The 26,784-nt window shown below is 50.2% G+C and overlaps 2 protein-coding genes across 3 annotated transcripts in view; one reads left to right on the top strand and one right to left on the bottom strand.

Moving 5' to 3' along the window:
• The window catches only part of SIPA1L3 (signal induced proliferation associated 1 like 3), a 95,286-nt gene that overhangs the window by 21,048 nt on the left and 47,454 nt on the right, over positions 1–26,784 (top strand). The gene's annotated exons all lie outside the window — the stretch shown is intronic.
• LDOC1 (LDOC1 regulator of NFKB signaling) lies at positions 20,601–21,107 on the bottom strand. Its single transcript, XM_048492845.1, has one exon. The coding sequence runs from the start codon at positions 21,105–21,107 to the stop codon at positions 20,601–20,603; it is 507 nt and encodes a 168-aa protein (XP_048348802.1).

Genomic DNA, 26,784 nt, shown 5'->3' with positions numbered 1-26,784 from the left:
GACCCCGCCTTCATCCCAAAAGTAGGGTCCTTGTTTCACCTAAAACAAGAAGTAATTCTACCTATATTCTTCCCATCTCCCTCTCATCCGAAAGAGTTCCTATGGCACAAATTGGATGTTCGTAGGGCCCTTAGGGCCTACATCATAAGAACTGAGCCCATCAGACAAACAGAAAACCTCTTTATCAACGTGTCCATGCCCAACTTAGGAACCACCATGTCCTGAGCAGCTATAAGTAGCACCATTCGATCATGTATAATAGAGGCCTATAAGGCATCCAACCTACCGGTACCCCCTGGTATCACAGCCCACTCTACCAGAAACACAGCCACCAATGCGGCCTTCCGCCATCAGATACCAGTAGAAGACATATGCAAAGCAGCCACATGGTCCTCACTGACCTCATCCATCAGACATTATAGGCTCCATACCATGGCCACAAATGAAGCTGCCTTCGGGCGGCGAGTACTAGAACACATCTTTGGGGAATAATTACCCACCCTACACGGGACACTGCTCGTGGAGGTCCCAATCAGGATGCCCGAGGTCGCCTCCAGGAGAATGGTCCATTGGTAGACTTACCCTGAAGGGGCCTTCTCCTGGACAGCGACGAGGGCATCCTGCCCCCCCTTGGAGTTTTTTTAGATAGTAGACTATTGAACACTTAGATACGTTTTGAGCCAACATAGTCCTCCTAGGAAAGGTGCCAATAGTTTTCCTATCATGTTTCTATCTGTTTTGTTACTGCTGATTATGTGTTTCGGTTGTTACTTCCTGTTGACTTACCTCATTGTAGTTCCTTTTTTCTCCATACTGCTGTGCTAGTCAAATACTGTAGCAAGATGGGTCCACGCAGGAAGTGACAACAAAATTAGTCCTGCCTCCCTGAGTATGGATTGGGAAATCACACAATCAGGATGCCCTCGTCGCCGTCCAGGAGAAGGCCCCTTCAGGGTAAGTCTACCAATGGACTGTTTGAATTCCCAGCAAGTTAGCAGAAAAGGCTGGGGTTTGCCACCATCGAGAAAAGAGGTCCTTTCATTCCTCAGAAGAGGAGCAGCGTTGCAGCAGTTGCATAAATGAACATCAAACTTGAAAAGGGTTGGCAGCCGCAGAGGCACATGCTCTTGGCTGAGTCAGGCCGGGTCTCTCTGATAAAAGTGACCAGAGCATAGTGAACCAGCGGGAAAGCAGCTTGCCCACCGCCCTTGTTCACTGCTGTGCTCTGCTCCTCCAAACTTTGTGTGCTTGACTTTCAGACTAGACTTGGACTTTGCCTCTTGGATTTACTTCTGACCTTGGACTGTGACCTGACTGGTGTTTCCTGGATGTGCCCTCCTGTTTTGGTCCTTGAACTTCTAGCCGCAAGTGTGCTGGACCTGGACTGGGCCCTGGGTGATGCGTCCTCCCTGTTGCCCCAGTGCCTGCCTGGGCTTGGACGGTCTTGCCTGTGAGACATTGTGAAGGAATGTCAGGAGACGTGTTAGATTTTGGGGTTTGCTTGTGCTGCTTTCTGTATGCTGGGGGGTGGAGGAATGGGTTAATGCATTACTGTCTGACTTTCAACTGTCTTCTGCATGTAGTTTCACATTCCAGGTGCTAACCAAGGTCAGTGGCTGGGCATCTTCACTGTTATCTTCCACACAGTTACTTTGGGCGCGCTTTCCAAGGCTGGGGGGTGCAAGCCATTTTAATTACTGGGTTTTGCTCGGGCAGAGTCAGTTCTGGCTTTGTCCAGAGAAGATCCACTACACTGAATAAACTGCTGTTCTACACTTGCGTTTGTCTCAGTTTTTGGAATTCTGATATTAAGCCAGAACTGCCCATTGGTCAAATTCCATGTTGCTGTGCTTAGCTGGAATTTCACCTTCCATTTTTGCAACTTTTATCAAAAACTTTTCTTGCAACTATGTTCTCGGCGGGGGAACAACTGGGGGGTGCATCTGAAGTCATGGACAATGGGCAGTTTATTCCTGCGGACTTAACAGGAACGTCTGACTCAGCCTTCTGAACCATCTGAGGGAGACCATCCACCACCTGGTGGAGGAGCCTCCGCCGCAGGTGGTTTTCTGGACTCTATAAATCGTTTCATGACTGCCCTGTTAGACAGCTCACAAGGAGTGATAGTGTGCTGTCGCCGGGGCCAAGGCCAGAGGGACTTGCAGCCTCTGGATTCGGGCAGTGCTTTGTGGGCTACCGCACCTTTGGCCGGCAACATGTTGTTTGGGGATCGCCCTTCGGAAGAGATCACTGCATCTGAAGCTGAGGCTTGGCATATGCTCCAGGCATCGGAGGGGGCCTGGCAAGCAGAGAGAGAGGAATACTGCCAGGCTCTGCGGCACATGGAACAAGATATGGAACACCTACGTGCGGCCCTTGCCCAAGCTCGCCAGGGACAAGGACCCCCCGACCAAGCCACTCCACCGGCAGGTGGGGTTCCCCCGGCCCCTTCAGCTCCACCAGCTCCGGCTCCTCCAACACCTGTGTTGCCTGTGCCGGCACAGCCAGTGCCGGTGCCTCCAGTCCCAGTTCAGCCAGTGCCGGTGCCCCCTCCTGGCAGGCCTCCAGTGGGACCCCCGTGCCACCAGTTCAGCCGGCACCACTACCAGTTCCACCTCTGATCCCACCATCCCCCCGGTTGGTGGCCCCCTGGGGGAGTCCCTCCGAACGTTGTGCCTTATGGGGCTCCCCCCCCATTCTTGCCATGAGTCCGACTGGCCATGAGATTTGATGGGTCTCAGGAACTGCTCCCTGTGTTTCTGGTCCAAGTGAATACCCACATGCTGCAATATGGGCGACAATATCTGACGGACATTGAACGTGTCTACAAAGTGCGGTCCATGCTGGATGGTACTGCGGCCAACTGATATGTGGCGTTTTTCCAACGCGCTGCTGGTGAATTGCACAATTTCCAAGATTTCATAATGGCCCTGCATCATCAGTTGGAGAGTCCGTTGGTTGGGGAGCAGGCCAAGCAGGAGTTGATGGAGATGCGGCAGGGCAAAATGCCCTACCTGGAATTTGTGGAAAAGGTCTGCACAGTGGCCAGTAAAATACCTGATTGGGACGATCCTGTTAAGATCTTTGTCTTCAAAAAAAAGCCCTTCACCCTGACTTGCTTAATTGGGCTTTGGTCCAGGACAGCCCCCACGCCCTGATGGAATGGATCATGCTTGCAGGGATGACGGATGCGTTTGCCCTAAGCCACCTTAGGGGCGTTGTCAAGTCACTCCCTGATCTCCCACCCTCACCGGGGGACCCCTGCCAGTTCTAAGTCCACTCGCCCCACTCCTCCCAACTCTCGGCAAAGGAAAATGCCCGCCGCCAGTGTCTCGGTCTGTTCCTGTACTGCAGGAGCGAGGGGCACATGGCAGCTGCCTGCCCTGTGAAGTACTTCTACTTAGACGCCAGTGGCTAAATCAGCGAAGCAGCTGAAGGGGGTTACCTGTTCAGTGATCCCTCGAGCGGAGGGGTGTGTGTCGTCTACCCCTTGGGAAGCTACCAAGACTGAGCGGGTGATTGAGGCCATTGTCATCCCTCTTGTGCTGTCTGGTGGCCCTGGTTGTCCCAAATTGTTTGTACAAGCTCTTGTTGATACCGGCTGTTTCCACTGTCTGATTCATCCCTGTGTAGTCAAGGTGTTAGAACTTACACCCATTCTCCTGTGGGAAACCATTATCGTTGACCAGATGGATGGTAGTCCAATGAGCTGAGGCCCCATTACATCCCGCACGCCCAGACTGTTAGTAAATTGGGAAGGGCATTGGGAGCGTTGCAGTTTTGTTATCGCTAATATTTCACAGTATCTGGTGATTTTGGGGCTCTCTTGGCTCATGGATCATGATCCCACTGTGAAATGGTCTCAACGAATTTTGACATTTACTGTTCCCCTTTGCGGAGATCATATGGGGCCTGACCCTCCTGAACATTTAATGCAGTCTGGTGAAGGACTCGCTTGTGCGCTAGTAACCACCGGGGGCGCTTCGACCATTCCCCCGCTGTACCAGGATTTATGGCAAGTCTTTGAGGAAACGGAATGTAATTCTCTATACCTCCTCACAGAGACATCGATTGTAAGGTTGAGTTGATCCCTGGTGCTAAATTGCCTAAAGGGCATTTATACCCCATGAGCCTGGCTGAGGATGCGGCGTTGCGTGATTTTCTGGATAACAACTTAGCCCGAGGCTTTGTACAGAAAGCCAGCAGTAGTTTCGCTGCCCCAGTGTTGTTTGTAAAGAAGAAAGACGGTTCCCTACGTCTCTGCACTGATTACCGTGGTCTGAATGCAGTTTCAGCTTCAAATAAGTATCTGCTACCCCTCATTAAAGACTTACTGATGAACTTGAGCACCGGTCGCATTCTTATTAAGCTGGATTTACGAGAAGCCTATTACAGAGTGCGCATGGCTGAGGGGCATGAGCATCTGACAGCATTCAACACCTGTTATGGACAATATTATTTAATTATGCCTTTTGGGCTCTCTGGGCCCCCTGCCATGTTTCAGAGTTTGATCAATGGAATTCTGGATGACTTGCTGTTCAAGGGTGTTGTGGTGTATTTGGATGACGTATTGATTTATTCCCAGGGACAAGGAGTACCATGTTGCCTTGGTGTGTGAGGTTTTACAGCGGCTCCCTAAAGCTCTCCAAGTGTGAATTCCACAAACCTCAATTAGATTTCTTAGGTTATCAGGTCTCGGCAGCTAGTTTAGAAATGGATCCTGCTAAGGTAGCTGATGTGGTGGCGTGGCCCCCTCCGCTGACTCGTAAGCAACTGCAGTCATTTTTGGGCTTTGCTAATTTTTACCGTGACTTTATACCCCATTTTTCCTCATTGTCCCTCCCGCTGACCGACTTGTTATGCACCAAGGGACAGGGTCCTGCTGCTGCCCGTCCTGGCACCCCATTGGTCTGGAGCTCTGCATGCCAAAGCGCTTTTGACTCTTTGAAGGCTGCGTTCACCTCTGAGCCTGTCTTTGCCCACCCCAACCCGTCCTTGCCATTTGTGGTGCACGTTGATGCTTCGCGCATGTTTTCAGGTGCAGAATTGAACTGGACAGTGTGGGACAAGGAAACCTGTGTCATTAAGACTGTCTTATCAGTTTGGAGGCATTTTTTAGAGGGGGCAGAGCACCTGATCAAGGTCTGGACTGATCACAAGAACTTGCCACACTTTGCTCCCCCAGTCGTTTGTCTGCTAAGCAGATTGGTTGGGCTGATTTTTTCGTGCGGTTTTGTTTCACTATACACTTTTCCCCAGGCAAAACTAACCGTTTGGCTGACACCCTGTCCCGCCTGCCAGAAGGGACAGATCGGAAGGTGGAGCTGCCACTTTCTCGCACTATTCTGTCTCCCACCCACTTGGGCTTGGCAGTCACCCGTTTGCAATCGGGGGCGGAACCCCCAGCTCCTGCATCCCCTCCGTCCCACCTCCTCTCTGCCTTCTTAGAGGCGGGCAAGTCTCCAGTCCCACCAGCTGAGGGAGGAGAGGGCTTACAGTTGCGTGATGGTGTTTGGCATCGGGGTTCATTACTGTATGTCCCGCCCCAGCTGCGCTCTCAGATTTTCCACCAGGGGCATGATTCCAAGTCAGCCGGGCATTTTGGCTTTGTGAAAACTCTTCATCTTCTTCGCCGGCAGTTTTGGTGGCGGTCCATGTGCAAAGATATTGAGACTTATATCAAAGGTTGCCCTGTCTGTGCCAGGGCAAAAACTATTCCAGGAAAGCCCCACGGTTTACTTCAGGATATTGCATTACCTGACGGGCCCTGGAGAGTCATTTCTATGGACTTTATTATGGATTTGCCCCTGAGCCGTGGAAAAACTGTGATCTGGACAGTTGTGGATTTATTTTCCAAACAGGCTCATTTCATTCCGTGTTCCTTCATTCCCATGGCTCAGAAGCTCGCAGGTATGTTTGTGCTGCATATCTATAGGCACCATTCTGCCCCGAAGAAAATAATTTCCGATCGGGGCAGCCAGTTTGTGTCTAAGTTTGGAGGGCATTTATGAAGCTCCTGGGTATTGAACAGGGACTCTCTTCGGCCTACCACCCCCAATCTGATGGGGAATCTGAGAGGTCTAACCAGACTCTGGAGCAGTACCTTCGATGTTTTGTGAATTACCAGCAAGATAATTGGGTGGATTTGTTGCCCTATGCTAAGTATGCTTACAACAATTTTGTTCATAGTAGCACGGGTAAAACACCCTTTGAGGTGGTGGATGGTGGCTTGGCTGTTGCAAACTGGGGATGCCCCTGGTCCCAAAGTTAAGGCCTGGATGCAATCCATTGCTAATCAGTGACCACCCATTTTGAAGGCTCTCCAGCAAGCTAGAGACTCTTATAAACGGCAGGCGAATAAATGTAGACGCGACTTCCCTCTAGTGGTGGGAGACATGGTGTACTTGTCTACAAAGAATCTCCGGGACATTCATAGACTGTCAAAATTAAACGCGAAATATATTGGACCTTTTAAAATTGTCCGGGTGATCAATCAGGTCACTGCTGAACTGGATTTGCCTAAAGCATTGCATAAAATACACCCTGTGTTTCATTGCAGCCTGCTCAAGAAGACGACTTCCCTGGATGTTTGGCATTCCGAGATGACTGCTCCTCCTCCAGTGCTGATTAATGGAGAAAAACACTTTGAGATCTCTGCTATTTTGGACTCCCGTTTCTATCATAACTGCTTGCAGTATTTGGTCTCTTGGACAGGGTGTTTACCTGGGCAGAACGAATGGGTGTTTGCTGAAAATGTGAAGGCCCCCCGCCTCGTTAAAACTTTTCATCAGTCCTGTCCAAGCAAGCCGGGTGGAGGACCCTAGAGGGAGCGGAATGTCAGGAGACCTGTTAGATTTTGGGGTTTGCTTGTGCTGCTTTCTATATGCTGGGGGGTGGAGGAATTGACTTTCAACTGTCTTCTGCATGTAGTTTCACATTCCAGGTGCTGACCAAGGTCAGTGGCTGGGCATCTTCACTGTTATCTTCCTCACAGTTACTTTGAGCATGCTTTCCCAGGCTGGGGGGTGCAAGCCGTTTTAATTACTGGGTTTTGCACGGGCAAAGTCAGTTCTGGCTTTGTCCAGAGAAGATCCACTACACCCGTGGTGGTGAACCTTTGGCACTCCAGATGTTATGGACTACAATTCCCATCAGCCCCTGACAGCATGGCCAATTGGCTGATGGGAATTGTAGTCCATAACATCTGGAGTGCCAAAGGTTCGCCACCACTGCACTACACTGCACTACACTGAATAAACTGCTGTTCTACACATGCTTTTGTCTCAGTTTTTGGGATTCTGACAAGGAACTTTGTCCGAAGCCAGAGTGGGCCAGGGCAAGGGGATGGGGGTCTCTCTGTGTGCCTCAGCTCAGAAAGCCTGGAGCACCGTAACATTTCACAGATTCTCTCTCTGCTGATCCGGAAGCCACTCACTACAGCCTGCTTGAGAGTTCACTTTGGGGTGAACAAAAAAGTCTGCTTATTGCTGAAACGCCCATCTTTTGAGGTAGCTGAAAGTCATCTGTGTCCTGCTCCCTCTGCCCTTAAGCCAGAAGTCTTTTGGCACAGTTGGGAGTGCAGCAAATGTGGCCGCCTGGGAAAGGCTGGCAGAGTCTGAGGGGAGGCCTGTGATGTTGCCCTGGAAAAAACACCATGTCAGAAGAAAGGCGTTCCAGAGGCAACTCTTTCTGGGCTCAGAAGCCACATTCCGGCCTGCCTCAAAAGGCGCTGTTGGAGTCTGAGCATTTGGGGGCAGGGGAGGTAGAATCCCGAGCTTCCCTTTGTCACACAGGAGCCAGGCTTGCTGGGCACCTTTGGCATTATGGTCCTGGCATTCCAGCAATTTCCTTGTTGTGGCTCTGTGGTGGAGGGAGAGCCTCTTAGGAAGCCACCTGCGGAGGTAGCTGGGACCTGTAAGGAGTATCTTTCTGGGTCCCTGGGTTGTTTCCTTGACTGTGTGGTCAGAAGAGACTAGTGGGCCGTGGCTCGGCTGTCATCAGTCTGAGTTTCTGCCCTTTTGTGTCCCTGTTTCTTGTTTTCCAGCCCAGATAGGCCAGAAGATACCTTGATTGACATTGCCTTGGCAGTGCCTCTCAGCCAAAGGGCCTTTCCCACACACATGTGGCGTGCATGCGTGTGTGTGTGTGTGTGTGCTGGGTGATGTCAAACCACCTCTCACTCATGGCATCCCTGTGAACCAATATCCTCCAGGCCATCATGAAGGGGTGGGGCTTCTCACATTTGTAAATCTTTTCAGTTAGTGCTGAAGGGGTGGGGCTTCTCACATTTTTAAATCTTTTCAGTTAGTCTCTGGAACCAGCAGAGAAGAGGAGCAGTGGAGAACAGCAGTGGGCCAGAAAGGGCTGAGAAGTGGGCCAGAAAGGGCTGAGGAGCTCTGATTTTTCTTTACAGAGGGCTTTTCTCAAAGCCACATCTTTTAAACAGTGTATTTTAAACAGGGGGTTTCTCTTTTTTTCTCCTTGTCCTAGGGCTGCTGATTGGGAGAGGCTGCTGAAGGGGTGGGGCTTCTCACATTTGTAAATCTTTTCAGTTAGTGCTGAAGGGGTGGGGCTTCTCACATTTTTAAATCTTTCAGTTAGTCTCTGGAACCAATTGTTGTAGCGCCCTAGCGTATAGTCATTTACTAAATAAGAACATATTTTAAGGGATAGTAGAAGGTATAGAAACCATAACAGAGAGGCACTAATTAAAATCAATATTTGAACATCTAAACAAAATTAGATATGAAGGCAGGAAGCCAGCAGGGGGATGGGGGCTTTCCAGTGTTTTGCACTGAGTGTCACATGTATGACTATCTGCCACTAGGGCAGAAGTCATGGGTGTGCCCTCGCTGCAATGAGCTCCTGGCACTCAAGGAACGTGTGCGTTCTCTTGAAGCCAAGGTGGCAGACCTGGCAAGCTGAGAGAGGCAGAGAGGGCAACAAACGAGGCTTTCAGGGACCTAACAGCCGGGTCCCACTCCCAAGGTGACATCTCTTCAGATGTCATGGAGAATGAGAGTCTGGGGGACGGAGGGTGCCAGTCTGAGGTGGTGGAAGATGCTCCCTTAGATGGGACCCCTTCCTTAGCTGGTGATCAGATATCCTCTGCGCTAGAGGATACCCTGCCCTCGAGGAGGTGGGGCTCGCTTGTAGTGGAGTGATTCGATCATTAGGAATATAGAGAGTTGGGTTTGTGAGTGATGACCGCTGGTGACTTGCCTGCCTGGTGTGAAGGTTCTTGAGGATGTCACGCCGCCTAGATAGGCTGTTAGACAGTGCTGGGGTGGAGTCAGCAGTTTGTGGTCCACATTGGTACCAATGACATTGGGAAATGTAGCCGGAGGTTCTGGAAGCTAAATTTAGGCTGCTAGGAAAAGGTTAAAATCCAGGACCCCCCAAGGTGGCATTCTCGCAAAGTGCTACCTGTTCCACAGCATAGGCCAGGAAAGCTAGGCAAGATACAGGGTCTCAATGTGGATGAGAAGGTGGTGTAAGGCAGAGGGTTTCAGCTTTGTCAGGAACTGGGGAACCTTTTGGGATAAGGCAGGCCTGTACAAAAGGGACGGGTTTCATCTTAACCAAAGAGGAACCAGGCTGCTGGCTCTCAATGTTAAAAAGGTGGCAGAACAGCTTTTAAACTGATCCTTGGGGAAAGCCGACAGGAGCTGAGGTGACTTGATTCCGAATACAGAGTCCATGGGGATGCAGACAGAGAGGGAGGTTTTTCTAAATCAACCACATACAAGCGAGGAGCATAGCAATGTGATAAGTGATAGTGTCTACAAAAGGCTAAGAGGGCAAAACACATAAATCCCAGGTTAGGGACAGAGACAGAGTAATACAGAATGTCTCTATGCTAATAGTAGAAGCATTCACCTAAAATGGGGAGCTGGAGTACAGAGTTTTGAAGGAGGACATTGGAAATTATAGTGGGCATCACAGAGACATGGTGGAATGAGGAGAACCAGTGGGATGCTGTTATCCCAGGTTACAGGCTCTACATAGAAAGGATAGGACAGAAGGTATTGGGGGTGGGTGGCCCTCTCTACATCAAAGAGAGCATAGTGTCACATAAAATAGACAATGCAGGGGGGCTGATTCCTCTACAGAAGCACTGTGGATATCAATACCAGGGTGAAGCATAGTTTAACAGTAGGAATATGTGTCTCCCCTGACCAAAGTGCTACAAGAGGATTCTGAGATGGAAAAAGAAATTAGAGAGGCCAACAAAAGCAAAATGTATGCATTGGTATCATGGGCTTATTTTAACTATCCCCACATAAACTGGAAAAATGCATGTTCAGGTCATAGTAAGGAGAGAAACATTCCCTGGATATGCTAAATGACTGTGGCTTAGAGCAGATGGTGGTTGTGGAACCAACCAGGGGAGGAGGTGATCCTAGATCTAATTCTATGTGGGACCCATTGGGACCTGGAAATGCGAGGAAGTCAGTGTTGTTGAGCTACGATAGGGGAACAGCTGAACCACAATGCGGTTAGGCGGCTGCCCTTCCCATCAACACCATTGAAACCTTTACACTGGGTGCCTCCTACTCTGTCCTAAATTCCAAGGTTGCGCTTCCCCCTATGGGAGAACGGGTGCGGGTGGTTGGGGCTAGTGGTCAGTCGGAACTAGTCCCGCATCTGGCCCCTACTAAGGTTTCTGTGGGTCCCATTGAGACAGTGCACTCCTTCCTTAGCATGGAGGACTGCCATGTCTCCCTCTTAGGTCGAGATCTCCTTTCCAAGCTGAATGCGTCCATTTCCTTTACGGATGCGGGCTGCTCGTTGGTCCTAGACCCTGAAATGAAGGGAGTCATGACACTGGTCGCTCCGCCGCCTGCAGCTGCAATCCCTGAATCGGTCCTACAGGCGGGGGACCCTACGGTGTGGGATACTGAAAATATCGTGCAGGTGCCCCAGGTGCCTCCTGTTCATGTCCGCCTTAAGCCAGGTGCTCTTCCAATTCAGCAGAGGCAATACTTTCTGTCCCATAGGGTTAAGGAGGGTCTCCAGCCTACTCTGGACCGCTTATCAGAGGCGTAACGAGGCAAACTGTAGCCCTGGACAAAACCTGCGTTGGATGCCCCCCCCCCCCCATGGGTGGCCACTCCACCACGACCAAATTTTTTTTTGCACCAGGAAATTGGTGCCTGCAGGGGGTGCATTTTTAGACATATCAGCACCAAAATTTCAGCGTATCATCAGGAGACTGTCCTTATGCTGCCCCCAGGTTTGGTGAGGTTTGGTTCAAGGAGTCCAAAGTTATGGACTCCAAAAGGGGGTGCCCCATCCCCCATTGTTTCCAATGGGAGCTAATAGGAGATGGGGGCTACAGTTTTGAGGATCCATAACTTTGGCCCCCCGAACCAAACTGCACCAAACCTGGGGGGGTATCATCAGGGCAGTCTCCTGATGAGACCCTGAAAGTTTTGAGACTGTGCCTTCAGAAATGTGCCCCCTCAAGCCTGCAACCCCCATTGACGTAGTCTTGAAGGAAGCCGCAAGGACTACAAGTTCCAGCATGCACTTGAAAGCAGGGCTGGGAGGATGATGGGAATTGTAGTTTTCCTCGTTACAAACGTCTACAAATCCTTTTAAACTTTTTATTTTTGTAAATGTTAGATTTAAGTCAGTCGCCCAATCAGTTTACAAGATATGGATTAAAAACTGGTTGAGGAACAGGAAACAAAGGGTGGGTATAAATGGGAAGTTCTCACAATGGAGAGATGTAAGGAGTGGTGTCCCCCAAGGATCCGTTTTGGGAATCTCAGTGCTCTTTAACTTATTCATAAAATGACCTGGAAGTAGGGGTGGAGTAGTGTGGGTGGCTAAGTTTGCAGATGATACCAAATTATGTAGAGATTGGTAAGAACCACAAAGGATTGCTTGAAGAGCTCCAAGTGGACCTTGATAAATTAGGTGAGTGGGCTAAGAAATGGCAAAATGCAGTCTCAATGTAGCAAAATGTAAAGTGATGCACATAGGGGCACAAAATCCAAACTTCACATACACGCTTACAGGGGAGTCCAGTGCTATCAGCTCACTGCGACCATGGAAAGGGATTTAAAGGCGTCTTAGTTGATAGTTCCATGGGAATGTCAACTCAATGTATGGCAGCTGTGAAAAAGGCAAACTCTATGCTGGGGATCATTAGGAAGAGGAGTTGATAATAAAACTGCAAGGGGATTAGTCGTGCTCCTTATATAAAGCAGTGGTGTGACTGCACTTGGAGTACTGTGTTCAGTTCCTGAGTAAGCCTACATCTCAAAAAAAGCGATATAGAAGAGATAGAAAAAAGTGCAGAGAAGGGCAACGGAGTGATGATTGAAGGATTGGAGCACCCCTTCCTTATGGAGGAGAGGCTGCAGCCGCTTTGGGACTCTTTAGTTTGGAGAGGAGACGCCTGAGGGGGGGGATATGATTGGAAGTCTATAAAATTATGCATGGGAGTAGAAAATGTTGACAGAGAGAAATTTTTCTCTCTTTCTCACAATACCCTAGAACCAGGGGGCATTCATTGAAAATGCTGGGGGGAAGAATTAGGACTAATAAAAGGAAACACTTCTTCACGCAACGTGTGATTGGTGTTTGGAATATGCTGCCACAGGAGGTGGTGATGGCCACTAACCTGGATAGCTTTAAAAAGGGCTTGGACAGATTTATGGAGGAGAAGTCAATTTATGGCTACCAATCTTGATCCTCCTTGATCTCGGATTGCAAATGCCTTAGCAGACCAGGTGTGCTCAGGAGCAGCAGCAGCAGCAGAAGGCCATTGCTTTCACCTCCTGCATGTGAGCTCCCAAAGGCACCTGGTGGGCCACTGCGAGTAGCAGAATGCTGGACTAGATGGACTCTGGTCTGATCCAGCAGGCTAGTTCTTTTGTTCTTATGTTCTTATCCTCTCGTTTACAGAGGTTGTGCAAACCGAGGGCTGTGGCTTCCTTGACAGAATAGCTGATTGGGTGACCTCTGACCTGAGGTTCCGTCCTCTAGCATTATATTTATTTATTTAGTTCAATTTGTATAGCGCTCTCTCCACAAGGACTCAGCGCAGCTCACAGCAATAAACAGTACATAAAATCTGTTTAATAAATGAGTAAACAATTAAAAAACATAAACAATAAAAACAGTCAAACAGTTAAAACAGGTCAAACAGTTTAACAGTTATAATAATTAAAACCTAATCCGATCTAATTAAAATGTATTTAAATTAAAATTGAATAAAAGCTAATTTCAGATCAAAATTAAAATAAGGCTGGCAACAGATGCTATTAAAACAGAAAGTGAATTAATATTTCCATCTTACATTGTCCATCATAGGATTTACTATCACTTTTTCTGTGCAATACTAACCAGGGTTAGCTGAAGTGGCGCCGCCAGTGTCACCTTCCATGACCGCTGCTGCCCAGTAGCTGGCCTTTAAGGATTCCTCCTCCCTCGTCACCTGTGGACTGTCTGCTCTCTTCTGCTGATGTGGCCATTGATCCCTGAAGGGGGTGGTGTTTTTGCTGTGTTTTTGCTGTGGCTGTTCGGCCTGGAGTGACTCTTCTAGGAGTTTAGCCTCTTACCAGAGTCAAGATATACACCCTAAGTCTCCTTAAAGGAAGGCAAGATCCGGCATGATGCGGAGCGTGTCTACAGAGCGGGGTGGCTCCTGGCCGGTCAGATTCCGCTGGCTTCCTGTAAGGGCAGCTCAAGGCATCACTGGTCAGAGCTGGGACAGTTTTCCGCCTTCTCGTTGGTCCTCTTTGGAGTAACGGGCAGCCTGGCTTTCCAGCCCCATGGGCCGTTCCTTGGTAGTGGGGAGAGCCACCCGTCATTTCCCCTCTCTCAGCCAGGGTGGTTCTTGCGGTGCCCTCTCCTCCCCACCCTTGCAGCTGCTGTGCTAACAACAGTCCTTTTGCTGCTGATGTGCAAAAGGCTGGCCAGCCACTTTCCTCTCCTGTTCCTTTGGCATGTTGTGCTGAAGCAGGGTTGATCTGGGAAGGGCATTGTTTCCAGCTTCCAGTTTCCAGAAGTGAGACCTCAGCACTTGAAGAGAAAGCCAAGGAAAACCACAGGCCGAGGCTAGAATTGGGGAACAGTCGCGCTTGCTAGGCAGGGTATGCCTGTTTGCCTTTGTAGGGTAGGGCAGCCAGTTCCTTGCAGCGCTGCCGTGAGCAATATGAATCATGGCCCAGCCACCCTTGGAGAAAGGGTGCAAGATGGGGGAGAGCTGGGGCGAGGGGTGGGGTGCCAGCCAGCCAGAGGAGGGGCTGCCTGCTTGCTCACCCCGAGGTTGCTCTTGGCTCTCCCAACAGTGTGTCCACTTGTGGCTTCCAGGGCCAGTTGCTGACTGCATTTCTGCCTCTGGCTCCTGGTGTGGGAACTGCGGAGCAGGAGGGGCTGTGCCTGCCTGTGGGGGCTGCCTCCAGCATGCCGGGTGTGGAGCTGGCTTCTTTGCTGGGTGAGTGGAGGCTGGTTAATTAGTTTAATGTGAAATGTTTACATCCTGCTTTTTTCCCATCTGTGTGACCAACTGAAATCTCTGCTCTCAAAAATGTACTGCAAAGAGCCACAACCCCACCAGCCTCCATGAGTGTGGCGGAAACAATCCTGCTTCACAGAGCCCATCAAGAGCACCTGAGGAGTTTGGGCATCCCAGCTTTCTCTGTCCCCTCCACTTGGCTCCTTGAATCCGTCCTTGGCCAGGCACTTAATCTGCTTCCTTCAACCGCTGTGTGTGGGAAGCAAATTCCCCCCTCCCTCCCCTGGCAGGATCCAGCCCTGATGCCTCTCTTGCTGCTGCTCAGCCCCAAAGTGTTCGTTCTGTTCCGGTTTCTTGCTTTCCTTGCCAGAGAACCCAGCCCCTCCTCTCCTCTCCTCTCCCCCCCCCCGCCCAAGAGATACTATTGCTGCTGTGCCCTGTGCTTGAGCTGGGAGGCTGACGGCTTTTGGCAACAGAGCAGTGTGGCTGCTTTCTGGTCCCTGGTGGGGCATCACTGTTGATGTAGGGGTGTACGGGAGGGATCTTCCCATGGAGGCAAAGCCGGAGCACCTCTCCTGGAATGCATACAGGCTCTCTGCCGGGAAGGATCTTCAGGTTGGCCTCCATCTGTGTGTGCCAGAAATGGCTAGCAAAGGTCCACCCTTTTGCTCTTTCAGGGAGTTCCTGAAAACTTGAATGTGGCACCTCAGAGTCTGGAATATTTGCCTGAAGAGTGGGCGGCCTGGTGGAGCAGACCATCCACCCAAGTCTAAAGTCTAGAGTGAGGTCTCACCCACCCACCCACCCCGCTTGGCCCCATTGAGCTCCCCTAGCAAAGGCCCCTCCATTTTCCCTGCAGACTCCTCTGAGTCCCTGCTGCGCTCACCTGGATCTGGAACGTTTGTCTGAAAAGCCACTGATTCTCTTCTGCCAAGTAGCTTCAGTGTTATGGTAAAGGCCAAGGAGCACCCTCAAGGTGCAATCTAAAACCTGCCTCCCCCGCTTTTCCCAGCATCTGGACAGAACTTTCCCTGACCGTCTGTGCAACATCTCTCCCCTTTTGCTCTTCCTGCGTTTCAACTGTTTCTCAACTCCTACTGGAAAAGTCACCAGCAGCAACATGTGTGAGTAATTGGGATGACATATGGCAAACTTTTCCCCCTCACGAGCCGTGCAGGGAAGGCTGACTTGGCATAAGGACAAGAAGACAAAGTCTTGGAATCTGTACCTTAGCCAAGAGCTCCGCCTGTGAACCTCGTCTCAGTATTGAAGGGCAGGGGCAAAGCTGGGGTGGGATGGGGGGCAGAGAGAGCTGGTGCCCCAAGTGCCATTTACGAGGGGTGACATGGGGGGCACATCCCGCTGCCCGTTCCCCCCTGTGCCCCACCCACCAGCCTCCTACTGCTCACAGACCGCCTGCCCGCCTGCTCACTCACCCCGCCCACTTAGAGAGGTACACAAGGGCACCCTCTCCCTCCTCCCCTCCCTGGGGGTGCAATTTGGGGAGTTTTTGTTTTTAGAACTATCCCCGGGCACTATTTTTTTTGCGAGGTATTTTTTTTGGCGGCCAGGATACTTCTATTCAGATGCTCCCACCAGTGACCTTGCTATCTCCAGTGTTACGCCGATGCTATAGTCTTCATTGTTACTCATACTTCTATTCAGATGCCCTCAACTATTGACCTGGTTGCCTTCTTTGTTACTCACAGACAAGGTTTCTCCACCCACCCTGGACACTCCAACAGATATATACTCCACTTGCTTTCCCAACATCAGATCCTCTGAAGGTGCCAGCCACAGATGCAGGCGAAACGTCAGGAGAGAATGCTGCTAGAACACGGCCATACAGCCCGGAAACCACACAGCACCCAAGTGATTCCGGCCGTGAAAGCCTTCGACAATAACATTTGAGTTCTTTATTGATCTGGCATTCTAAGTCAATCACAAGCAATGCGGGAACTGGCCTCCCAGCACTTGAGCAGCCGCTTTTACGGGCTCCCCTCCCAGTTCCCGCCAAAGTTAGATAAACACACCTGTAATTCCCAGCCGAAAACTACATTGAAACAGTTTCACATAGACACACAGGAGAAACAGAAGATACAGAAGCTGGAACCTATAGATACCGAAAACACTCCCCAAATCTGGGCTGCGCGCCAGCCTTGGCAGAGGAAATCTTCCAAGGTTAAGCAGCAACCTTACACTCCGCCTCCCTTATGAAACCTTCCCCCCCCGCCCCGGTTTGAAAGGAAAAGCTTTATGAAATTAAAGAAGGAGCAATAACATCAGTGGCATTGACCCATTGATTATGGCCTGATTGGTATCCCACCCAAGACACAAGGTATTGCAGACAATTCCGAGATAAGCGGGAATCCAGAACAGCATCAATCTCATAATGTTTGTGTCCATCAATCAGAACTGGAGGGTGGCGTTCCGGAGGGCCGTGCCAGGCATCGGAATCTGGAGCCCGTTTGAGCAAGCTGGAATGAAAAACGGGATGAATATTGCTTAATGAATTAGGCAACTCAAGTCTAGCGCTAACATCATTGATAACCTGTACAATCCTGAAAGGCCCAATGAATTTCTTGCCTTGCTTGGAATATTTGTGCTCGTCTCTAAGATTCTTAGTGGACAAATAAACCCATTCCCCAACTTTTAAGGGGAACTCTACACGATATTTGTCAGCTTGCGCTTTTTGGGACTCCTGCGCTTGACGAAGGCTGGAATTGATGGAGTCCCAACCCTTTATCAGCGTTTGTATCCATTCATTGAATTCCGGAGGTTGAAGCGGCTGGGGCCCCAACAGGGGAAATGGGGGAAAGGAACGTCCTGTGACCACTTCAAAGGGCTTTTTTTTGTGCTGCTATGAACAGCATTATTATAGGCATATTCCGCAAAAGGCAACAAGTCAGTCCAGTTGTTCTGGTGGTAGTTTGTGTAGCAATGCAAATATTGTTCCAATGTTCTGTTCGTGCGTTCCGACTGGCCGTCAGTTTGCACGTGGTACGAGGCGGCCACCGCAGGTTCGACTCCCAACAACCTCAAAAACGCTTTCCAGAACTTCGATATGAACTGGGACCCGCGGTCTGAAATTACTTTAGCTGGGGCGGAATGCAAACGGTAGACATGTTGCACGAACAATTTTGCCAACTTGGGGGCTGGTGGAATGGTGGGGCACGGTATAAAATGTGCTTGCTTGGAGAACAGATCCACAACTACCCACAATACCGTGTTGCCATGGCTCTTCCGGAGATCCGTGATGGAGTCCATTGATATGATTTGCCATGGGTTGGTAGCGGGAGGGATTGGTTGTAACAGACCATGTTGTTCCCCACAATTGGTTTGGCCTCCGCACATTTAGGACACGATTGGTTTGGCCTCCGCACATTTAGGACACCATGTCTTTGCGCATCGAGCGCCACGAGAACTGTCTGCGTAAAAGGTGTAGAGATTTTTAAAATCCGAAATGTCCCGCCGGCTTGGCATCATGGCCCGCCACCAGCACATTCCTGCAGAGAGAGGGCGGAATGTACCAACAGTCACCCCTCCTCCAAACTCCATCCCTCAGAACCAACTTAGGATCAACGTCATCCTGGACTCCCCGCCTCCTAGAGGAGTTGCATGAAAGGTGTGACAGTGTCAGGATGGGTGGAGGGATGTATGGGAGGTGGAGTGAGATCAGGTTTCGTTTGGGATCTAGTGACTGCCAATCCCAATTGTGCCAGTGTGAAAACTGTGCGTGGAATGGTGCGTAAAGATAGATCCTCCCCCTTCGGAAGGTGGGAGAGCGCGTCTGCCAGTCTGTTAGTTTTCCCAGGGAAAAAATTGGACGATGAAATTGAACCTCAAGAAGAAGTCCGCCCACCGTAACTGTTTTGCGGACATCTTGGTGGGGGTGGACAAGGCGGATAGATTTTTATGATCCGACCATACCTGGAAGGGGTGAGCAGCCCCTTCAAGCCAATGTCTCCACGAACTAAGGGCTTCTTTGATAGCTGCTGTTTCTTTGTCACCTGCAGTCCAATTCAATTCAGGGCCAGACAATTTCTTTGATAAATAAGCACACGGAACGAGTTTATTTTTATTTTTCTGCAGGAGTGCGGCCCCTAGGGCTTTGTCGGAGGCATCCACATGAACCACGAATGGGAGTGTGGGATCAGGATGTCTCAGGATTGGCTCCGTGGTGAAGGCTTTTTTTAGCTGTTGGAATGCATGTTGGCATTCAGGAGACCAATTAACAGGGGCTCCTGGTTTGGCAGCCATGGTCCCCTTGCCTTTGGTGCGTAACAGATCAGTCAAAGGCAAGGTGATTTGAGCAAATTGGGGAATGAAGTCACGATAAAAGTTAGCAAAGTCAAGAAAAGACTGTAAATCCCTGCCACTCCACTACTGCTGCCATCTTGGCGGGATCCATTTCTAGTCCCTCAGCAGAGATCCTATAGCCTAAATAGTCTAGTTTGGTTTGATAGAAAGCACATTTGGGCAATTTAACAAACAGCGAGTTATCAAGGAGACGTTGTAACACAGCGCAAACTAACTGGACATGTTCCTTCTCTGTTTTAGAATAAATAAGCACGTCGTCCAAGTATACCACCAAGTATACACCTTTGAAGAGGAAATCTTGAAGGACATAATTGATTAACGACATAAAAGCCCCCGGGGCTCCATTTAACCTGAAAGGCATTACGAGGTATTCATATTGACCAAATTTAGTATTAAAGGCAGTGAGATGTTCAAATCCATCTGCTATTTGCACCTTATAGTATGCTTTGCACAAATCCAATTTTGTGAACAGTCGACCTGATCCCAGGGCGTCGAGCAAATCCTTAATCAAGGGTAGGGGATATTTATTTGAAATGGAAACAGCATTTAATCCCCTATAATCGGTACACAGTCTTAAAGAACCATCTTTCTTCTTCACAAAAAGAACGGGCGCAGCATACGTGCTCTTAGTTGCCTTGCGAATGAAACCTCTGGCTATATTCTTATCCAAGAATGTGCGCAATTCAACCTCTTCGGAGGGACTTATTCTGTAACTCCTTCCTTTCGGGAGTTTGGCCCCTGGAACCAGGTTGATTTTACAATCAGTGTCTCTATGGGGTGGCACTTGGTCACACTCCCCTTCTTCAAACACCCAGGAGAGATCCCAATAAGGCTTGGGGACACCAGGCAATTCAGGCGGAGCAACCTCCAGAGTCAAGGGATCTGCCTCAGCGTTGGGCGGGTCCCCTTCATGCATGTGGCTCCCACATGGTGGATCCGTGAAGCGTACAATGCGTGGAGCCCAACAAACAGTGGGATTGTGAGTTTCCAACCAAGACGTCCCTAAAACAATGGGGTGGCAAGCCACCGGAGCCAAAATGAAGCTATGCCTTTCCCAATGTTCAGCACAACGCAACAAGACAGGCTCAGTTTTAAAGCGAGCCGGTCCCTCCCCCCCAATGGGCTACCATCCATTTGAGTAAATGGGATGGGTTTAGCAAGGGGGATGCGTTCTAAGCCCAATTCCTCCGCTATTTATGACCGCATGAGGCAATGGGAGCATCCAGAATCTACTAGGGCTCTGGCAGTGATGCGGGTATTTTTTGATGGGTTGGTTAACGAAGTCATAAGGGTAATGGGGGCACCCCCTTCACTCACCGCGTCTTTGGGAGGTCCGGATTCCTCCGGGGCAGCAGCAGACAGTCCAACTGCCATGAAATCATCCTCCACCTCATGCTCCTCGGATTCTTCCACTGCCAAGGCTTTGGATGTGCCCTGGCCTGTCTTGGTGGTAGCTGATCTCTGTGGTGGTTTTGCGGTGGTTTTCTTAGGTGTGGATCCCGCAGCCGGTTTGGGTTTTTTCGGACAAGTGGCGGCCATGTGGCCTGGTTCTCAGCAATAGAGGCAAAGTCCCAGACAACGGCGCCGTTCGGAGGTTGATTCAATCGTCGCTACACTTGCGGTAGGTTTCTTTGGTGGAACCCTGGTCTGCTTAATTGGTTGAGTTTTTATTGGGCTGCCCTTAGATCGCATAAGCCGGCCTTTCGATCCATTCAGCGACGGTTTGGGGTTCATTATACATGACAGCCCATTTATGGATTTCAGGATCCACTGCTTCATAGAAATATTCACATTTCATACGATTGGGCTAGTCAGGTATTTTGCTGGCAGCTGCCCGAAATTGATGTGCAAAGTCGGCGAAAGGGCGGCCTCCTTGCTTAATGGTTTTCAGGGTTTTCCTCGCCTTCTCAACCATGTCACGATCCTCAAAACGAAGCCGAAGCCCTTGGAGAAGTTCAGCTACCGAATTCAGCTTGTCCACCTCTAATTCAAACAATTCCACGAACCATTCAGCCGCCTCCCCGTCAAGTACCGACCCAATATCCCTCACCTTCTCCCTTTCAGAACGATACAAGTCATCATATTCCTGCATGTGCGCATCCAGCTGCAAGATGAAGTAAGGAAGTTTGGAAGCTGTTCCATCAAACCGGGCAGGAATGCGTGGACGTGGCTGGAGGTGGGCGAGGGGCGCAGGGGGTGGCGGAGGCATTGGAGGTGGCCTACTCATCATAGTGTACCCAGCCGACTGAGAGGCAGAACTCATTTGCTGATACTCCCATAACTTGGTCTCGGCCTGTTGCGCTCTAGCTTCCATCTTCTCCAACCAGATCTGTACATCAAGCAGATCAAGTTCTAATACTTTGCGACTGGTTCCGCCAGTCCCCTCCGAGTCTGACCGAGATGGTGGTCATACTGTGGCTTCCTCACAGCATGTTCCTTGACCCACGTTGGAGGTTCCTTGACCCACGTTGTGACTTAGAGCAGATGGGAGACTGTAAAGGGGAGAGGTGATCCTAGATCTAACTCTATGTGGGACCCTACTAATGTAGTTACATTCGCCTTCAGAAAGGGAAATTTCTCAAAGATGAGGGGGATAGTGCACAGGAAGCTGAAAGGAGAGAGTCAAAACTGTCCAAGATGCTTGGAGGTTATTTAAAAACACAGTAATAAAAGCTCAGCTGGAATGTGTTCCGCAGGTTAGGAAAGGCAGCACCCAGTCCAAAAGAAAGCCACCATGGTTAACAAGAGAGGTTGAGGAAATTATCAGAAAAAAGAAAATATCTTTTAGAAAATGGAAGTCCAGTTTGACTGATGAAGAATATGAGAGGGAACACAAATTGTGGCAAAGGAGAAGCAAGTTAGCTGTAAGGGAGGCAAAAAAGGATTATGAGGAACGCATGGCTACGAACATCAAGACCAGCAACAAACAGTTCTTCAAGTATATCAAAAGTAGGAAGCCAGCTAGGGAAGCGGTAGGCCCGTAAGATGACGAAGGAACAAAAGGTGTGCTAAAAGATGACAGGGAGATTGCAGAGAAGCTGAATGAATTCTCTGCATCTGTCTTCACCCAAGAGGAGGTGAGGAAAATTCCTGCACCTGAACCATGCCTCTTAGGAGGTGAATCCGAGGAACTAGCGAAGATAGTGGTAGACAAGGAAGAAGTTCTGGCAGCCATTGATAAAACTTAAATGCTACCAAATCCCTGGCCCAGATTTCAATAATTGCATTCATCCAAGAGTTCTTAAAGAGCTCAAGCTACGAAATTGCATGATGTTCCTACAGCATTAATATGCAACTTATCCCTGAAATCAGGCTGCTCCATCCCTGAAGACTGGAAGATGGCCAATGTCACACCAATCTTTAAAAGAAAGTGGTCTAGGGGGGACCCAGGAAATTACAGGCCAGTCAGTTTGACATCTGTTCCTGGTAAATTAGTAGAATCTATCATTAAAGATAAAATTATTAAACATGTAGAAAAGCAAGACCTGCTGAGGAAGAGTCAGCATGGCTTTTGTAGAAGCAGGTCCTGTCTTACAAACTTACTAGAGTTCTTTGAGGGTGTAAACAGACATGTGGATAAGGGGGAACCAGTGGACATTGTCTACTTGTATTTCCAAAAGGCTTTTGACAAAGTTCCTCACCAGAGACTGTTGAGAAAACTCAGCAATGAAGGAATAAGAGGGGAAGTCCTCCTATGGATTAAAAACTGGTTGAGGAGCAGGAAACAAAGGGTAGGTATAAATGGGAAGTTCTCACAATGGAGAGATGTAAGGAGTGGTGTCCCCCAAGGGCTTTGTCCAAAAGGCTTTTGACAAAGTTCCTCACCAGAGACTATTGAGAAAACTCAGCAATGAAGGAATAAGAGGGGAAGTCCTCAAATCCCTGGAGCCGGTGTGTTTCCGCTCCGCACCCAGATGGTGATGGGAGCGAGCGGACCCCAATCGGCGTATGTGCACATCCCCTTCACAGCTTCAGATTTGTATAATTGGAAGCGGGAAGTTGGCCCTTGCTCTGCTAACCCCCATGCAGTAAGCCAGTTGGTGGAGTCAATCTTTCAAACCCACATGCCCTCTTATGCTGATATTGAACAGGTGCTTAGGATGTTCCTGACAATAGAGGAGAAGTTCCTGGTTATGCTGGCAGCTAGGGAAGAGGCAGAGAAACAGGTAGAACTCAGGAATCAAGGGGCAAATCTGCCCACCAAAGAGCAGATCTTCCCATCCCAGGACCCTAGCTGGGACCCCAACACCGAAGTGGGGAATGAGCGGTTGGTCCTCTATTGGCAGATCATATTGGTTGGGCTTAGGAAAGGGGCCCCCCACCGCAACGACTTGTCTAAGTTGCACCTTATGGAGCAAGAAAAGGATGAATCCTTGATAGCCTTTATGGAACGTATCCGTACTGAATGTAGGAGTACGGATATGGATCCAGATGATATTAGACACCAACCCCTCCTAAATGGTATCTTCATTGGGGGAAGTGCTCCTGACATTAGGAAGAAATTGAATAAAGTGGAGGATAGTATGCTTGTAGACCCCGGGAAACTGACATGGCCACCTCCGTTTTCTATGAACGGCCTGAAGGAGCAGTGGGAGCTCTGTTGGGGGTTTTGGAAGGTGTCCGGGAGAAAACAAGGAGTGGGACTAGGAAAACCCCGGTGAGACAAAATGGTGGCTGGGTATCATGTAGCCCCCCTTCCGCCCCCGTCAAGGACTCATCAGTCTGGACCAATGTTCGCATTGTCATGAGAGGGGACACTGGAAACGATCCTGTCCTGCCCTCCAAGCAGCTTTCCGGCCCCTGGCCCTTGCGCCGGCCTGGAGATGGGACACCCTATCTCATGTACAGCTCTAGTGACCGCCTCTCGGGCAGATCCTCTGCCTCCCCTCCCCCTCCAACACCCGGTTGGCCGTCTGCAGGTCAAGGTGGAGGATCTTCAGAACCTGCTTTGCCGCAGAAACTCTGAGGTCAAGGATCTGTATTCACACAACCGTAACCTTCAGGATCGTTTGGATGCCTGCCTCCTCACAAGTTGGCTTATGGCTGAGAGGACGATGGGCGTCTCACATGCCCCTGACTCTTCTCCGCCCAAGTCAAAGCTGCGGGGATGGCGGATCCGCTTCAATCTGACTGAGCCCGGTCACCCCGGTTCGCCCAGTCGAAAGGGGGGTCCTGACCACCGGCCGCGGACAGCTCCTTTTTCCATCGCGCCAGCATCCCCAACCCCACAGTCCCGTCAGACAGGATCCCCGGCCCATGTTGCTGGGGAAGGCATTGAAACCCCCTCCCCGCTCCCTTCCCCGCCCCCGGACCTAGAAGAAATCCCGTCTCTCGCAAATATCTTATGGTTGCAGGAGGAAGTCTGGATTTCAGCCCCTCCGAGCTCCCCTTCAGTTTCCCTGCTAGAAGCACCCCTCACCCCGGTGGTCCTCTTACTGCCGAACCCTGAGGAGACGGCTTTGCCCTCCAAGGGCCTGACTGAGGTCGCCGTGGTGGCCCCAGTCACATCTCTCTCTCTCCCTGCCTCTGACCCAGTGGTCCCAGTATCGCTAGGGGGGCTGCCGGTCCCAATGCTTGTGGATACGGGTGTAAGGAATTCCATAGAAGCAGAAATAAAAGGCTCTTTGGTGAAAAAGACCGTTTATTCAGACATCTTAGAAAGCTCAAGTACACGCAGTGGCAGGAATGACACTTCCCGCCAGAAGCACAGGTTATAACTCTATCCATCCCATCCCCCTCCCGGCTTCCCATGGGAACGGAGACCTCATCTCCCGTGCAGAGATAAAGTCTCCGCCGATGAAGCTGGCCCATCACTCCTTGGGCTGTGGAATGTACTCAAAAGCGTTCAAGCGGCGTGCCCTTCCCATCAACAATACTCATTGAAACAGCTTTACACTCTGCCTCCTTAAAGAAGACCCTCTCCCCCAGGTTTCATCTTGAAAGGCGCAGTGGGAAAGCCAGAAATAAGGGTGGGGGCGTCAATATTTTCGGAATAAACCCATTGATTATACCCAGAGTGAATATCCCACCCAAGAGACTAAATATTGCAAAGCGTTTGCTTGATTAAAGCGAGGAGTCCAGGATAGAAGCGTCCCAATTTCGTAGTGCTTGTGGGCCATCCAATAATATTAGTCGGTGGGGGTCTCTCCGGTGAGGTGCGCAAGCAAGGCACTTCCGGGCCCAGCCGGAGCCTCCTTTAGGAGTAAACTAAGGAATGGAAGTACCCCAGGATGAATGTTACTAAGAGAGTTAGGCAAATCGTCAATCAGGCAGTGACATCATTAATCACCTTTAGTAATCTGGAAAAGGTCCCACTTAGATCTTGCCTATAGTTTGGAAAAAATTTATGCACGTCTCTGGAGATTTTTTGGTAGACAAATACACCCAAAGCCCACCACGCAGAGGGAAATCCGAGCGGTGCTTATCCGCCTGCAGCTTTTGCGAGTCCTTAGCCTGTTGTAAGGAAGTCTGGACCGATTTCCACCCCTCGGCTAGGGATGAAATCCATTGTTGAAACTCTAGGAGGATCCAAAGCTGTTCTTGGTGAAGCTTATTGCTTGGCAACGGGCGGAAGGATGCGACCAGACACAATTTCAAAGGGGGTTTTCTTTGTACTCGCTATGAACCGCGATTGTTATAGGCGTACTCCGCATAACGGAATGAGCCTCGCGCACTCAATTGTCTTGGTGGTAGTTGGTGTAACAACGTAAATACTCGCTCTAGGGTTCTGTTCGTTTCTCTCCGACTCAATCCGTCACTTTGGAAGGCGTGGTAGGGGGCGGCGACCGCTTGGGCGGCTGACCCCTAACAACCCTAAAAAAAGCCTTCCAGAACTTTGAAATGAATTGGGGCCGCCGCGGTCGGAGACTTCACCTTATACTTGGGGCCGGAGTGTAGACGGTAAACATGTTGAATGAACAGCCGTGCCTAACTTAGGAGGCCGGAGGGGATGGAAGCACATGGAATAAAATGGGCTTGTTTCTAGAAAATAAGTCAACCCACTACCCATAAGACCGTGTTGCCATGACTTTCCCGTAAATCTGTAATAAAATCCATGGAGATGACTTCCCAGGGCGGGAGAATTGCCACCGAGAGAGGAGTTTCAACAGCCCATGGGGCTTTCCCGAGAATGTTTTTGGCTTCTGCACAAACAGAGCAACCTTTTAATATATGCCTCAATGTCCTTTTGCGCGATTGCGCCGCCACCAGAACTTGACGGCGGGCCAAATGCAGAGTTTTCAGAAAGCCAAAATGTCCAGCCGAAGCGGGCATCGTGGCAGGCTTCAAGAACCTGCTTGCGGAGGGGGGGAGCCGCGTTTCAACACTCCCCCCTCCGCCAAACTCCCATTCTCCAAAGCGCAATTGGGAGTCACCTTCCTCTCCTCGGCTTGGAGGCTTCCGATGCAGCCCCGCCTCCTCGGAAGTTCCCGCGAGGAAAGGAGAGACAGAGACTGGGAAATGGGCCGGTGAAGGGGAGTGTACGTCTGAGATCGGGTGACAGCCAGCCCCAACTGGGAGGGGGAGAGAACAGTGCGTGGAATGTCTGCTGTGAAGGCAGCTTCCACCCACCCTCCTCCCGGGTAGGCGCCTTGAGAGCGCGATCAGCCAGCTTCTATTGGTTTTCCGGAAAAATGGACTGTGAAAGAGAAACGAGAAAATGAAATCGGCCCAACGGAGTTGTTTTGCGGACATCTTGAGGGGGGTGGGAAAGATACGCTGGCCAGGTTTTGTGATCCGACCAAACCTGAAAGGGGTGTTTAGCCCCCTCCAGCCAGTGCCGCCAAGTGGAGAGTGCTACTTTGATGGCCGTGCAGTCTCTTTATCTCCCACAGTCCAGTTGAGTTCAGCACCGGAGGTAATTTCTTTTGACAGAAATAAAGCACCGCACGGAACCGAAGTCTTACCATCTTTATTTTTCTGCAACAGCGGCTGCCCCAAGCGCTTTGTCCGAGAGGCGCATCCACGTGAACTACAAACGGGGAGATCTGGGT

The sequence above is a fragment of the Sphaerodactylus townsendi genome, linkage group LG04 (genome assembly GCF_021028975.2).
Source record: "Sphaerodactylus townsendi isolate TG3544 linkage group LG04, MPM_Stown_v2.3, whole genome shotgun sequence".
Classification (NCBI taxonomy): Eukaryota; Metazoa; Chordata; class Lepidosauria; order Squamata; family Sphaerodactylidae; genus Sphaerodactylus; species Sphaerodactylus townsendi.
This window is presented reverse-complemented; position numbering and strand designations above follow the sequence as displayed.